The sequence below is a fragment of the Pelecanus crispus genome, chromosome 15, assembly GCF_030463565.1.
Source record: "Pelecanus crispus isolate bPelCri1 chromosome 15, bPelCri1.pri, whole genome shotgun sequence".
NCBI lineage: Eukaryota > Metazoa > Chordata > Aves > Pelecaniformes > Pelecanidae > Pelecanus > Pelecanus crispus.
The window spans coordinates 3,983,609-3,999,731 of NC_134657.1; the positions used below are offsets into that span (position 1 = coordinate 3,983,609).

The following is a 16,123-nucleotide window of genomic DNA, read 5'->3' on the forward strand; positions in this document are numbered from 1 at the left end:
AGCTGTGAACTACTTTTTATTTTCTTGCCCCGTCTACTTACCATCTTTAGCAGCTAGATATTTGCTGCGTTAAAAAAGAATTTTACAGGGGAGAGAAGCAGGGAGTCCTGGTAGCAGAGTCCAGCAGGACTGACATGTTAAAGCACTGTTGAGCCAATGCACTTGTTGAATTCTGTATTTTACTTAAAAATTATCCAGAGAAATATGCAGAAGTGATGCCTTAAATCAGTTTCATTTGCATAATGGACTTTATGGATTTTGATTTCCAGACCATACACACATCCACTGATACCACATTTTCTCCTTAGACAATAATTCTCTGCCTTTCACTTTACAGGAGTTGAGAATTGGTTTAATTCTAACCTTTGGTTTAAAAATACTCCCGTATGCCTTTATGAAAGGATATTAAAAGGTAAACTAAGTTGAAAGTAAAGCTATAGTGGGCTCCTTACTTTGAGTCAAAGGTTTACAAAATAATGCTTTTAGAATGTAGCTTACTCAGCAGTTTTAGGAAAGTTGTGTATTCACGCTTGAACCTTGCCCAGCAAAACACCGTGTGCATGCAGACGTTCAGCACGGTTGCTGAACTATCTCCAGGGAGCAAACATGAAAACGAGATTTCCTAGTTGCTGTGAATGAAGGTATATAAGTACACTCGTTCCTCAATCTTCAGCTTGGTTAATGTTGATGAGACAAATACTGACTTTATGTACAACATGTGAAAAAGCATGTTATTTTTATTATTTCAAAAAGTTTAATTTTGAAGAGGCTGTCATGAAGACAAATGATGCAGTGATTTCCTCTCCCCCCGCCCCCTGGCATCTCTAATGCTAGCAGAATTCCACACTAACCAGCCAACTATATACACTTAATCCAAGAGAAGGGAAAAACTGGAGTTAAAGATTTCAATTGCCAAGGCAACTCTTTTAAAAACAACTTAGAAGTAGGGCCCTTAAGAGGTGCAGACGTTACTAGGTTTGAGTGCTGTATTCAGAACAGAATCAGCTTCTTGTTTTCTAATATTTTGAAAATGTAATTGAATTAGTGAGTCCGCACCACAGTATTTGTAACAAAATGCAGCTTTTTTTGTTAAAAACGAGGATGAAATTTCAGTGGAACACTAGGTATACATGCATTTAGCTGTACTAGTGATTTAAGAAAAAAAATGAAACACCCAACAACCAACCCCAAACAATGCACCCTAATCACAGTGTTAAAGCTCCAAACTGCAGAACAGCTGTGCTCCAACAGCTGCAGTTAACCCCTAATTTTATTTTAATTTTTAAACGTTTGTCTACATTCCTGCACTGTGAAAATCAGCTTTCTCAAGAAAAAAGAGAGAGGATGGCTAGTTTCAGGTAGTGCAGTAAGACTCAGTATAGCTCCTTTAATTTCTTTACACAGTAAACAGACGTCTATTTATACCAACACCCTGGTCTCTTATTTACATGAAACACTTTTACATATATACATGTTAGCAAAATACAGGGCTTCTTCTAGAACCAAATGCGTTTCAGCTATATCTTTGTTATACAACTAATTTAAAAAAAAAAAAAAAAGCCCACCTCACTTGTTTTCTTATGCACAATGATTTCATTTAGCTAAATACTAAAATTGCATTTATTTCCTTCCCATGTAGTAGTGTCTCTAGTTACAGAATACCATTGGCTCCAGACTGATACTTGCAATTCATTCTGGCAGTAAGGAAGAGGTTTCAAGAGTCCAGCTCTAATTGTTCTTGATTTTCACTGAGTCTTAACATAAGCTGTTGTTCATAATAAAGGCTCTTTGCATAGTTTATTTCTTGAGATAGCTTTACTGCAAGAACTTCAGATTTCACTTTCACCTGCAAAAAGAAATGTCATTTTTCATAATGTGGTACTGCTATTGTCTAAAGCAGAATATATTTATTTTTTATTACTTGACTAACTGAAGGGATTAGGTTTGAAGTCTCCTGTAAGGAACAGTAATGTTTCAGTGGAGATCCCTTCTCCATGCTGAGGCTGCAGTAAGGAAGAAGTGAGAGAGGGAGACACAGGTAAATAGCGATAGGTACTTCTGAAGTTACTTCCTTTGCTTCCCCTCCTACCTTTTATCTGGCTTGTCTGTTTGGAATGTAAACTGACTTGGGTCAGGGGTGAGCTTGTAACCGTGTCTGTAAAACAGACCCCTGAGCAACTACTGTAATGAAGCAAAAACCTCCCTGTAATGGGTTTTAGAAGTGAGAGTTCTGATTAACTTTTACATGCATGACATAAACACTCCTTCTAATCTCAGATACAGTAAAAAAATACCTCAGTAAAAAAATACTATGTATAGAGGAAGAGAAGACTAGAGTAAATAGCACAGTGCTTGTTTCATGTATGTACTGTAGAGTTAGAAGCCGTTTCCAGGTAAATACACACTTCCTACTGTAACTCTTCTGCCTGCAGGATTTTGCCTTCAGCTTTTCTCAGGAGTTTAGGGAGCAAGTTCTGCTGTCACCTAAACCTTTTCGGCAGCAGCTATTGTCACTGCTGACAGAACAAAGTTTTCATTGTTATGCAGCACAGGAAACCAAACGCTAATGACTGCAAACACGTTCAGCACCAGTACATGCACAAAGGGGAAAAGAAACCCCTGCATGAATGAAACAATAGGTGCTAGATCCTTACCATTGGTTTTTGTTGTGATGGGCCTGGCATTGCTACACCACTACTTGTATTAACAGCTTTCTTCGTCAACTGTATATACACGTTCCCATGGTCTTTTGAAACAAGGCAGTGGTAGAGATCATCATACTTGACTTCTAGGAAGATGGCCTCGCGGTCTGTGTAATCACCACTCTTCAGGAAATAAACAGCTTTAGACGAAATGAGAACACAGTAGCTGTCTATGTTCTCCACTGCTATGAAGCTGCAAAGAAGGAAAGAAAAATTACTCACTTGAAGCTGAAAATAGTAAACTAACAAATGTCTTCACCTGTTATGTTTTGAACGACCTTTAGAAGTCTTTCAGAAAAATCAATAATGTAACATGTACAATTCATCTGTATTTAATTTAAACTGTTCTAAAAACCAAGCTGATGAAGTACCCTCTCACCCAGTTAAAAAAGATCACGCTGTAAATCAAATATTACCACTAAATGCCTGGCTTCTAGCTTTGGACATTAAAAGGGCATATAAAAATATCCTTTAACGAGGCTTAAGAAGGGTAATTTCCTTGCATTGGAACACTGCAAGTCCTAATACTGAAGTTTAATTGTAACTAACTTCAGTTCCATTGCTGATATGTGAAAGGTTTGCAGACATTTATGACAAGAGCATTATCCTTCTGCACACTGTAAACCTACTGTGCTTCCTTTTACCACACGCCTCCCTTGCCTTTAAAAACAAAAAACAAGTTTAACCTGCTGCCTGGATCAGTAGCTAGAAAAGAGAAATTAGCTGTTTAACACTGGGGTGAAAGGTTAAGCAGCAAGCAGGTTTCCCCAGAGAGCTTAGTCTGAGTGATGAATAGTAGAGGTAGAAAAGACTGAGTTAAGAATATTGAGCATTCTGATGGCTGAAAAGGTTGATGTGTAAAAAAAGTAACAGTAAGGAATGCAAAAGTGAAATAGATATTTCACACACAAATGCTTCTCCCCCGCTTCTGATTTACTACTGAAATGAATCTCATTACTGGGTTTTTTTAAAATGCTGAAAAGTTCAGCAAATCAAATATGAAATCGTAACTGAGAACGAGTGCTAGATAAGAGTAATGCTGCTCTGTCAACAACCCACAGCAGTAGAAGCAGATCTGCAAAACTAAGATTCTCCTGCTGTCAGGTAGGTTCAAAATGACTATTTTCTGAACTGTTGCTTGCACAAATCTGTCTGCTCTTGTCCCAATACATTCCGCAAAATACTGCACTGTCTTTGAAAGCAATGAAGACTGTCAGTACTAAGTTTTTGGCTGGTCAGAAAAGCTTACCATCTCCAAAACTAGTCAGCTCTACCATTTAAGTAGCACTTTGCCCAAATTACTCTGAGCTATATCCAAATAAACCCATAGCTATAAATGGAATTTTAATAGCCAGAAATATTTCAAGAGGTTAGATCACAGTTTCTTTTTGTGGTATAAAAGAGTAATTCCAGTAATTTTCTATTACTAATCCTCTGAAAGATGGTATTCTGCACTGAACTTGTCTTCTCCCTGCCCTATGCCTCCCATCCATGTCAGCTGACAAATGCCCTTGCTTCCATGAACTCGAGAAAGGCATACGCACTTACTCAAGTTAACAACATTCAAGTGCTGAGAAGAGCACAGCCATTCTAATTAAAAAAAGGCCTGTAATGTACTTCACCCAGCTATAACCTTGGATAAAACTACAGGATAGGATAATTGAATAGTGTTCCTTTTAAGTAAAACAAAATGGACAAAAATGTGTATTTCAAGCTTAAGAAAAACCTAGATGAAAGACAGTGTTAACACAGTTACTAAAACTAGCAGTTGCCCCTCAGTTTTCCATCAGAGTTCAAACACTTCGGCGTAAGGTTCTGTCTTTGAAATAAGTAGGACGGAGAGTGGTTATTTTTTATGAAGTGTCATAGAAAACTTAATTTTTAAAATAGAGCGGCGTTATAGCCTGCAGAATAACAGTCTGGTTCCTTAGGACAGGCACATGAAAGCAAGTACAGTATTTTACAGAGATCCTAGCTTTGTCTCGGGTCAGACTTCCACTGGAAGCAAAACCAGAGGAAACTTGCTGGCACATTGGCTTTCTTTGCTGCTTTTCCAGCAGGGAAGGAAGATTAAAAGGCGATTATCAGAAACCCCGAATACTGTATCACTGTCCTCAGCAATCGTCACAGCAAAGCTGAGAAACTTGAGAAGGTTTTGTATCCCCACAAAAGAGGAACAGCTGTTTTCCTGATGTATGGTATTACAGCTTGCTATATGGGGGACATCCATGGAGAGAACTGAAGCACTAAAAGCTACTATAAAGTTCAGTGGAAGCAACTGGGTACTCAGACTATGGGGTTGTATTTTCTCCATAAGAACAACAGATTATGTACCTTAATTTTCCATACAAGATTTTTACTGGTGTCATGTATATATTTTGAGGAATGGAAACAGAGGTCAGTGATTTAATGGTGAAGCACAGAAACATTAGCTAATTTGTAGTTCAAGCTCTACATTTTGTTCTAAGTTTGAGTCATGCATCATTACCCATTTTCTCTTGCCAACTGTTACTTTCTTCTTTGTGTCTAGTACTCAAAAACGGTATTTAACCTTTTAAGGTACTGCTTCAAGATACTACTATTTTTTTTTTAACCCCATACTTCTACACTAGTAAAAAGATCTCAAATTAATAAAACGAAAAATTAAATGAAACATGATCCAGTAGAACAAAGTAGAAGCAACCAGATCTCTGGAGAATTTGTGGTTTTTTTAACAACATCAGGAAGTAATTACACAATATTTTCCAGAAGTGCAACAGTGAGCCTAACTGGAAAAAATGTGGAAACATTTAGTTAGAACAGTAGAGCAAGGTATTAAACCCCCTTTTATGGATTTAACTCTGAAGGAAAATATGCAAATAATCAGGTCTTTAAATGTGTTTCTGATTATGATACTGGGATAAAAGTCAGAGGCATAATTTTGTACTTATTTTCCATGACAAGAAACACTGTTTTCTTGTTGAATGATGCTCCTAATGGTGAAAGTCACAGTGAATGAACAGTGTGACTCAATGACAAAAGCCCACTGATGTGCTTAGGGGTACACTTGCAAAGAGTTGACAATTTTTTTTTGGTCACAGATTGCTCTTTCAATTCTCCCTAGCTAAGAGCCAGACTGTATATGCGTAAAGACCCTCAAATGAGATGAAAACAGGGTAACAAGAGTGTAAGATCCCAGGGCCGCAAGCAAGTGGCAGAGTACAAACTCTTCCTCACAGGCAGGTGAAGGTCGAATCTAGAGTGGCACATGGCTTTCAGAGCCTGACTGCTGGCACTGGTGAAATTAAGAGATCCTGCTGAATTGGTACCTCCCTCTACGAGCTTCACCATCAACAGTTGTCACTACTTTGCCTTGGCAGATACTCTGTGGAGAATAGATGCAAAACACAGTATCTCACACTCGCCACTGAAAACAGCTGTTCAGGTAACTGTGGCAGAGATCGGGTTCAGTAATGAATTGCGCCTGAAGACCCCAACAAACTGACATCTGTAGAAACAAATGCACAGGTATCTTTCCATGCGTTCACTCTGTGTGCCCTGTGCCCTTTTTTTCATACTCTCAAACCTGACCACTAAGAACATTCGTACACTCTTTCCACTTGCTTTCATGAACCCCCATCCAGGGCATTCAAATGTAGATGCGCCTGTAGCGTGTTACCCATGCAAAATACTCAGTATTGACTTTTCTAGGGGGAAAAAAAAAAATTGCAGGTTATTCTGATCATTAGCTGTTAACAGCCGTAGCTTAGGAATAACATGTACCACAGGCATCCCGGTTCGCTTCTCACATGTAAACCAGAGCCACCTGCGCTCCATGCAGGTCAGCGGTGGTTCATGTCCGGCTGTCACAGAATCACTGGCCACTCTCCTGGGCTTTGGGCTGCGGGAACCAGACAAGAAGGGACAGATAAGGGCAGAGAGACTAGTTCTGCCCGTACACAGAGGGGGGAGGGTTGGACATGCCTTACGTGTGTTTAAGGGACCAGCGATTACTTAGAAACTTCCTGAGATTTCATCTTTTGTAATGACAGAAGGAGCCCAGGGACCTTAATAGGAGCAGGAGTCAACAAACCAAGGCTCCGATTCTTCCACAGCCTGTATGTGACGTGCCATCGATGGCAGTTAGCCACAAGCGCACCGAAGGAGCCTGTGGCACCCGCAGTGATGTTTGTGTACAGGCAGCGGGCAGGCCGCTGTGGGAGTCATCAGGTGCTCACGCTGGGCTGCTAAGGGGCACCGAGAGAAAACAAACGAAACGGGCGTGCGCGTGTAAAGCGGTTTTAGTCCCTCTTCCCCAAAGACGTGAAGATACAATGGCAGCAAACAGAACTACTTAAAGTGTCAGTACTTACAACTCATCTTGGATGTTGTCGGTCAGTTTGAACAGCTGTTCTTGTCCTTCTGCTTGACTTTCTAAATAGCGGGGCAAGAGCCCTTGAGGCCCTCTACAGCAGCGTGGCTTTCTCACTCTCTCCGCTTGTGTCCTACATGCGAAATAGATGCAGAAAAACGATTTAGTGCAACAGCAGCGCTCTTCCTTCCACTTAAACCTGTCAACGCACAAAGTTTGATTTATTTTGAAATATGAGGTGTGACAAAGCCTTTAAAAATACAAGGTCTTCACAAATATGGCATATAGATTCTGTAATACTTGATCTGGAAGACATGGTGTCTGTTCCTACAGTTCTACATTTCAAACAAACGTCTCCCAGTTCTCCTCTACAATTAAGGGGCAGTGTGCTAAATTAATAGGAAGAAGCAACCTAAACTGAGTATACTGCTTGCAGATTTTGGGATCTGTCTATCAGCAGAGTTGTACCGATTTGACTGTTTCTTCTCACTTCTCTACAGAAAATCAGAGTGCATCAACCTAGACAGAGCTCACCGTGATGGACAGTGTCAGTAGTTTGAAGGGTTAAGGAAATAGGAACATGCAGTTAAGACAAAAGAAAAATCCATGGTTAATTAGAGTTTCCGTAGAAGGGTTTAGCAGACTTTACCTTTCTTGATCGTCTGTTAAAAAATTACAATAAAAGACAGACATGCGTGGCCTAACAGATAACAGAGGTTGATACTGGCTACAGTGCTAAAGAACTGCAGGCTAGGTTCCTCCCTTAGCAGTATTTTGTTAAAAAATAATATTCTGAATTCCTTTAAGCTTTTGGAACGCCCTGCCCCTGAAGAATTGTGTTACAGGCTGCCTAGCCCTGCTTTATTCTCTGTCCTTTCCACAGCATCACTCTGGGTCTGCTGCACGCTTTTTCATATCTCAGGCTACTCCTGTTAGTAATTTTCCAAGCCAAATGCACCATTTTTGATTAGTGCTCTCTACTTCCCATCTTGATGCTTTGTAAAGATCCTGTACAATGAACTGCTTCTATCCTTTTTGATCAAAAGACAGGAAAAATATCCCATGTAACCACGTGTTTTCTTTTTAAGCTGCTTGGCAATAGCACACAAGAGTACTTGCCTTCTAAGCTTTGCTTTCTGCAGATGTTTTCTCTGGAGCCTTGTTTCTTTGTTACCTTTCCCTTTCAGCAGTTCTGTCCCAGGCTTGAAACCCATGCGCCCTTTTAAAATCTGTTTTCCTTAGAGTCTTTGACACCCTTGCCTTTTAATGGTGACAGGCATGGTTTTTTGCCCCTTCCCTTCTTGGCGGCAGTAAGTGTTATGGGAACAGAATCTCTTCCGTGTCATTCACGACTCTGTATCGTCTTTGCTGCTCTCCTGGTGGGTGACTGGCCTCTCAGCGTGTTTTGGCTACCCTTGCTCTGCCTGGTATCAACAATGTATTTTGCAAACAAGGTATAGAAGCCAAAGATACTGGCTTTCCAGCACAGCAGAGAAAAACATCAGCCAATTTCTATTCGTAATACATTATGACTATCTGGTAAGTTCTGGTTTTGTTAATGAGATTATTACATCCCTGACCTGCGTAATAAATTACAGTGGCTCAGAAGTAGTGCTTATCACTGATCCTCTTTGAGAGAAACTTCAGGAAAGACAAAAAGCTCTTGACTTCACTTCAGCTGAACTATGGTTACGCCAAGATGGAAAGTCAGTTTGTCAGCAGGGAGGATGAAATGAAGAGTGGAAATTCTCCAACTAAAGAATGCAAAACAGAGCAGGGGCTTAAGAAACCGTAACAAATGTTGTCATTAATAGTGCCAGTAAAATGTTACCAGTCAAATTTTCAGTTTTACCTCTGCTGACACATGTTCTCACTGCTTTACGTGTCCCACTGCACAGCTTTCAGTTTTGGTTAGATGTTCATTAGTTAATTACAGTGTTACGCATCCAAGCTAAAAATGCCAGTATGAAGATTGCCATTTGGCACAAAGAGGTACTCAGTTTTCCTCATCTGCAAAAAGTGCAATGCCTTATACTGTATCCTTCCATTAGTGGCATTTCTCTGAATCAGAATAACCTAAGCACTAGGTAAACAGATGACTTCCACAAGCTATGTACCACTTAAAATTATTCCATTGAGTAACACCTGTATGCAGTGGTTAGAACTTCACTATTAAATACTACAACTCTGGAGCAAGTCACCTCTCCTGCCCCTTCAATTTTTTAGATATAAACAGGATTCATCTGTACCAGGTACAGTTACGTGACAGGATTGTTATCTTTCTGAGCCTACACCAAAGGTGAAGAAATAAGTGCCTGTTTTTACCTATTAGATTCTTACAAAGTAGTAAACAAAAAGTATGCGTTTGCCTCCATGAAATGCAGAATGTTGAGGCAAACTTCCAAAGAAATTAAAGGGTGCCAACCAGTGTAATTCACGTCTTGCTGTTTGTCCTACTTCCTAGCTTCCAAAAGCAGTAAAATGACAAAATTTCACTTATCGAAGCAGCCCCCATTGGCTGTTAAACCTCTCTACAGCACCTGTAGCTTCTACTGACAAGTTTAAAGACTGAATGTCTGAAGCGTAATGTACAGTTTTTAATTAACTATTGCCTAATCAATAACTTAGACACCTTCCTGTTACACATTCAGGAAAGTTAGATAACCATCCATATGGGGGTGAGCAATACCACTGCATAATGGTTTTTACATTAACCATCTTTCAGGTAAACATTCGACTGTGCCGTTTTCTCTAATACTCTGTACTACTGTGAGGACAGGTATCGGAAGCATTGCAAGCAAGACTACTGTAAAACTGAGGAAAGAATAGGGCCTTTTAATCCGACCTATTCCATAGAAACTGGAACATCAGCGAACACTGGTTTCTAATGTCTGGCTTCGAAGCAGGTCAGAGAGAAAGTACTAGGCGCCACAATGAATTCCTAGTAGGCTTGGCAATTTCCAAGTTGTGGGTTTGGTTGCGGGTTGTTTTTAGGTTTTGGTTTTGCTTTTAAATGGAAGAAGTACTTAAAGAGTACAGTGCTTACTGTCCCCACTGCTCCTCCATGCCAAAACGTTCATCCTGGTGATAAAAGAGAATTCTCATCTTGGTGTTAAGAAGGTCAGTTGCTTTTCAACCAAGTGCCACTACAGCTAGCATAAATTGCAGTGATTTAGTCCACCAGCCCCTTGGCAAACTGGTCTGTTTGGTCTGGACAGCTAAAAACATTCCACACGGCTTCATTTTTTTAATCTAAAAGTTTGTTCTACTGTCTCAAGTTACATTCTGTAAATAATAAGCAACGCTGATGAAATACAAAAAGCTGAAGATTTGTAAAGCAGAATGAACGGTGGTGTGCCCACATCTGTGTTACATTAAACATGCACTCAACAGATTTGCTGATTCTTTTTTAATAAGCACACAAAGGCAATACAAGACAGAAATGCCCTCACGTCTACTAGTCACAGCAGGGAGGAGTGCTGCTGAATGAAGACACAAAGAGATTGGAAATGGTGTCAGAAGGTTGAGGCACACACTCCAGTTCTTCGCTGTTCAGACAAAGCTGAACACTGGAGAATCTCATTTCAGATGACTGTGTGCACACTGAAAACAGTTAACAGTGTTAATTGGTTGGCTTTTGCTTAACAGTTCACAGACTTCTTGTGATTCAGTTGACCAGTTTTAAGCCAGAAGTTTTGTAATTGAACAGATCTCTGGCCCACTGATGTAAGGAAGTTGTTCAGGTGCTATTGGTCATAATTATTTACCAACTCAGATTGAAAAAACGCTGCAAGAGACATCACACATTTTGCAGAATTACTTTTATCCTTGTTCCTTCGCTACTCTATGAGTACCCTATGAGGTACCCTATCAGGTTTACGTTAATCAGGTATGGGGATGTGATTCTTGCTGGGGTGCATACACACACAGTGTTTTTGAGAACAGTAACTGTTACTCATCTTTGAGTGCCTTCTGGACATAAAAAATTTCCTTGAAGGGTATCTAGATTGCTTTGACAAAAACATTAAAAAAAATAGAAATCAGAAGGTATAAAACTTTTATATCAACAGACGCTAGTCTGTGAAAACAAAATGTCACACTTCCGGAACTGTATACAAATAAAAGTGTGTGTGTTTTTGCTATTACATCTTTCGGGTTCCTCAGTATCACACCCAGAATTATTATTCAGAACAAAGCAACTTTAGGAAATTCAGCAACTTCAGGAAATTCAGCAACTTCTCCTGAGAGGAAAAAAGCAACAAGGAAAAACCCTATGACTGACACAGCAATCGCTGCAGCTTTTCATTTAAAATGTGTATCTGTGGCATTTCTAATCTGTTCTCTGGGTAAGAGAGCAGCACTGGCAACTACAAATCTGTTCAAAAAGCCCAACTTGAGCAAGTATACGGATTTTGATCTGTAACTGGAAGAGTGCAAGGACACCCCGAACCCTGCACAAACAACAGCTCTAAGTGCAGGGAGATGCAATTCTGGCATCTGAAGCCACTATTTAATGGAAGAGGCTCTTCACAGCGACTCTGCCTGCCGTACTGCCTGCCTGTCACCAAAGCCCCGGGTCCATTCGAGCTGACCAACGCTGGTGTGCCAAGCAGCCGTGGAGGCCCTCCAAAGAGATCTCTCTGCCCATGGGGCTCTCCCCCACACTCCAGCAATAATTTTCTTAAGCTAGGCCCAGTTCTTGCTGCCAAATCTTCCAGCAACTGTCATCAATGTGTCGCATTCATAAAGGTGTTCCAGTTTAACAACCTCATCATTCCAACTCATTTAAAACAGTAACTTACTGGTTCTGGTATAGCTCAAATTCTGTCAATGTTTCCATTGTAAACTTGTTTTTTCAGGTTTGCATAAAATTTATTGATAAAAGCCTGCTCTGGGCTGTAACTTGGCATACTGACTTTCAACCTGGGAACAATTTTTATCCCCTTGAAATAATTATAAAACAACCTTAGTTCAAACAAAGGAAAATTGGCAGGTAATATAAGCCTATGAAACAATTCAATTGCTGCTAGTATTTTGAAGAAATAATATCAAACCTGTTACTTACTTGGCTCTGGAAAAAGTCTGCTTCATAAACACAGGGAGTGCTTTGTCTAAAGAGGCTTTAGTGCGTTTCAGACATGAAGAAGTGACTTAATCTGCTAAGTTAAAGGAGGAATCGCCTTACATCTTCCATCACAAAATAAGCAACAACTAAAATACCTGCTATGGTCGCTTGAGTTCAAGACTGAATTGCACCTGCAGCCTTCTGTAAGTATCACCATCCCAGGCACGTGATTTCCACAAAACGCAGAACGAGGACAGGTACTCGTCTCAGACGTGTAATGGGAGCACACAGTGTAAAGCATACTCAGAAGTGCCAGAATCAGTTCAATGCTAAACAACGTATACCTCAAAAACTATCCTAAAAGTTCAGCCATCACAGCAACAAACTACAGATGATGCATACAACAGGATCATAAGGATGAAAAATGCAAACAAATGTATGCCATTTCTGATGTGGTCTGTATTTCATATCACACCTTTGCAAAATACTAAAAATCCACTATTTCCACGATTCTTTCCTCATTGATGTACTTACTTACTTTGTACTCTTTCAAATGTTGAACCCTCGTGATAAGCAGGAGTGTCCTGAGCATAAGGGGACAGACAGCATTGGTTTCATGTGCTAATTCTCTGCACCCGAGAACATTAAATACCTTGGGCCCAATTTCAGAAAAACCTACGTCAATCTAGATTTCGTGTTCCGTTGTGACTCTACTGGCAGACGGTAACGCAGTATTTCAAAGGGTAAGCACAGTTGCCTCCTTCCCAGTGTTGGGCTTTGGGGGTGCAGTTCCCAACAGACAGATAATTTCTTGGAGACTTGATGCCTGAACTCAGAGATTTGGCACAGCTCTGTGATGGAATTCATTCACCAATTCAGACACAGATGCTTTTAAGGTGTGTTAAAAATGCGCATGCAGTACAGTCAGTCTGAGTGTTGGATTTGGCATTAGAACGTCTCAGTTAGATGCAAGAATGTGTAAAATCACGAGCCAGACAGCTCCCTGCTGACTGCATATCTGAGGAAGCTTATATGCACCGTTTATTCCAGCAAATGCATGGAATATATTGTGCTTGTTAAATGTTTTCCCAAAATGCTAGTTTCAGGCAGAAACATGCAAATAAATGGTGCCTAGGGTTAAAACCTCCCACTTACAGTCAAATCCCTCCTCTTTTGAGGGATCTACCAGCTCAGATGCTGAAGACCTTTATCTGACCCAGTATACTTTTAGGAGAACTACAGCATGCTGAAGAAGCAACTGTTCATCACGTAGGCTGTTCCTGCCTACTTCTTAGAGATGTAGCTCTTCTCCCCCCCTTCCCCTTTCTTTTGTATACAAGATCAGAACAAAATCGGAAAATACTCATTGGTTTTATGATTGTATAAAACTTCCTCAGGCTCCAAGTTCAAAAGGAAGCGAGAAGAGCTCAGTTAAGACATCAAGAATCACTTCTTTAAAACCAGCAGAGCAGCAGATGTGCTTACCCAAATGGCACATTCTTATGCCATCCGTATTACAAATCCAAGATCTGCGTAAGCTGTATGTGGTTGCCTACTAGACAACTGTGCATCAACCAGCGTTCAACCTTTGGCGCTTGCTCCACCTCTGACTGTAATGGCTGCGCAGCTAACGAATGCTTTTTCAAGCACTTTGATACCGTGAAGCTGAAGAAGTTAACACAATCTAACACCGCCATCTCAGTTCCCAGTTTCTCCCAGACTCCTCCTGTGCTGATCACAGAGCGATGACTAGAGTTGTCACCTTACAGTTTCCTGTCTCACAAATGTGTGGAAAAAGGCTCCCATTCACCTTCTGATTCAGCGTAAAAGATACGGTTCTTAGCAGGGATTTCTTGCAAAGACCTACCGGAAAAACACGAGCTGAACATGCCTCAGTGAAGATTAAAGTGCCCAGCGCCCTAACATGGCTATGCCTCAGGGCACAGTGCGAGGTCTTAAAACTTCGGAATACGGTCTGCTGACCGGCAGGGCAGCGTAGTAGATGGAGCGTTAGTCTTATTTCTGTGCTCACGTTTGTAATGGTCCCATCAAAACCCATCAGTGGTGGCCAAGCAGAGCCCATCTTGTAAATGCAAACACGGTCACCGTACTGCGAGTGTAACAGAAATCTTTCCATATTGTACTCCTGTCTTCCTGAGGAAGCCAGTCTTTTTTGGGGAAGAAAGCAAACCAGGGGCCCCTGCCCAGCACCAGGACATGAACTGCTAGGCATGCATGAAGAGCTACGTCAAATGAACGGTGATGACGGCGCGCGTTTCCTCTTCAGACCCTCCTTCATACGCTTCTCAGTACAACTAGGGCTGCAACAGGCACAGCAAAGTCTTCTAGCACAAACTTCACCTAACACAGCGCTACTCAGAAAGTTTGTTTTGATTTTTAAAGTTAGCAGTCGCAAGAACAATTCAAATCAACTGGCTGTACTTACAAAACTGATAAAGAGCGTTCCACATGTTAACAGCAACATTAGGTGAAAAAATTATCTATAAAAATACCAGCCACATGCTAAATGAGGTGACATCAAGGCAATAAATAGCTCCATCTGCATGAAAGAGTTTGTAGAACAACCCAGAAGACATCTCTGAACAAAAAGTAACTAACTATGGATAAAGTAGTACTGAAAAAACAGTGGGTTGGATTTTTTTTTTTTCCTGGTTAAAAAAAAAAAAAAAAGATCAGTTTTACATATTTTTCTCAGATCACTTTATAAATCTGCTGCACATCAGAAATCAGACACACATGTATTTTTTTCCAAGTAAAGAAAGTTGAAGGTTTACATTTTTAATAGCAACGTGACTATTTCTGAATGGCAGCAGTATATATTACATGCAGTGTGAGAGGGTTAAACAGGACAGCCTCAACTCTTTATAAACTTTTGCCCTCTGGATATGTACTCATTGGCTGCTGTACAAGACTTGAGCTGTATTACACGCCTTCACGATATGGTTCAACTGTCGGTCAGGCTCGGGGCCTGGCAATAGGCCAGACCGCAATCAATGGGACACAAACCTCCCCCTTTCAGATCATCACGAAGGCTCATATTATCTCCTTTTTGTCGTGCTGGTTAAATTTATGGAGCAGAACCCCGAAGCTGCATTCCTTGGCTTGGGCCGGCCCACGCGGGCCTCCCTTTGTTTGGTACTGTAAGCGAGGCGTGCTTTGGAGGATTGCAGGGTTGTTAGTTCAGGCACTGACTGTTTGCTCATGACTGAAATGAAAAGAGTTCAGTGGAAGGGCAAAAGGACAGCACAAGTGTAAAACCCCATCCCAGCAGGCCCTGGGCTCCCATCTACAGACTGCGGACGAGGACTGAACAGAAAACCTCACCGGTAGTGGCAAAGGAAAAATTCTGTCTAGTAACAGGTAAACAGCCCAGCAGTACGCTGGCACACACCGTGCCGCAAGGTCCCTCGCTTTCAAGTAAGCCTGTAATTACTACATAAATACACACCTCGGCTGATCTGGCTTAAAATACTGCTTAGAAGCGGTACTAGTTTTAAAGCAATGCTGTTATCTTTTAATTTGAAAATAAAACCTGTCAGTACAAACAGCACTACCTGTCCAGCCGCACGGTTTAATATTTCTACCATTTTAAACGTGGAGTAACCTCAGGGAACCTGATGCTGTGATATTTATGCTTGGGAGGAAGACATAGGAAGTAATTCTAGTAAGACACAAAACCGCTGGAAATGCAGCATGCAGAGGAGAGGACTTTCATTTTGTATATAACGGGCATTTCCTACATCTTTATATTTGGTCTCAGAATGGAAAAAGTCCACCTTTGGGTACGCTCAGATACTCTCTATTCAATACTGTGGTAACTAAAGGCTGCTTCTCAATATAGGTCACAAAATTCAGGATGTAAAGAAACCTTTAACGTGGTCTCAAGGCAAAATCATCTGGAATGAAAGCCAATGGAAAGACAGCTTGAAAGGTGGTCTGCCAAATACACGTGCGGGAGACAAATACGTACAGGGAAACCCACGA

General features: G+C 40.8%; 1 protein-coding gene across 2 annotated transcripts in view; it reads right to left on the bottom strand.

Annotated features, from left to right (window-relative positions):
* Positions 1 to 725: 725 nt before the first annotated feature.
* VPS13D (vacuolar protein sorting 13 homolog D) overlaps positions 726 to 16,123 on the bottom strand; it is a 111,897-nt gene continuing 96,499 nt past the window's right edge. For both annotated transcript variants that reach the window (XM_075721612.1, XM_075721611.1), the window contains exons 67-69: positions 7,055 to 7,186; positions 2,655 to 2,895; positions 726 to 1,846 (exon numbers count right to left, since the gene is read on the bottom strand). In XM_075721612.1, coding sequence (XP_075577727.1) covers positions 1,715 to 1,846; positions 2,655 to 2,895; positions 7,055 to 7,186 — 505 coding nt within the window. In that variant the 3' untranslated portion in view covers positions 726 to 1,714. The remainder of the gene's footprint in view (positions 1,847 to 2,654; positions 2,896 to 7,054; positions 7,187 to 16,123) is intronic.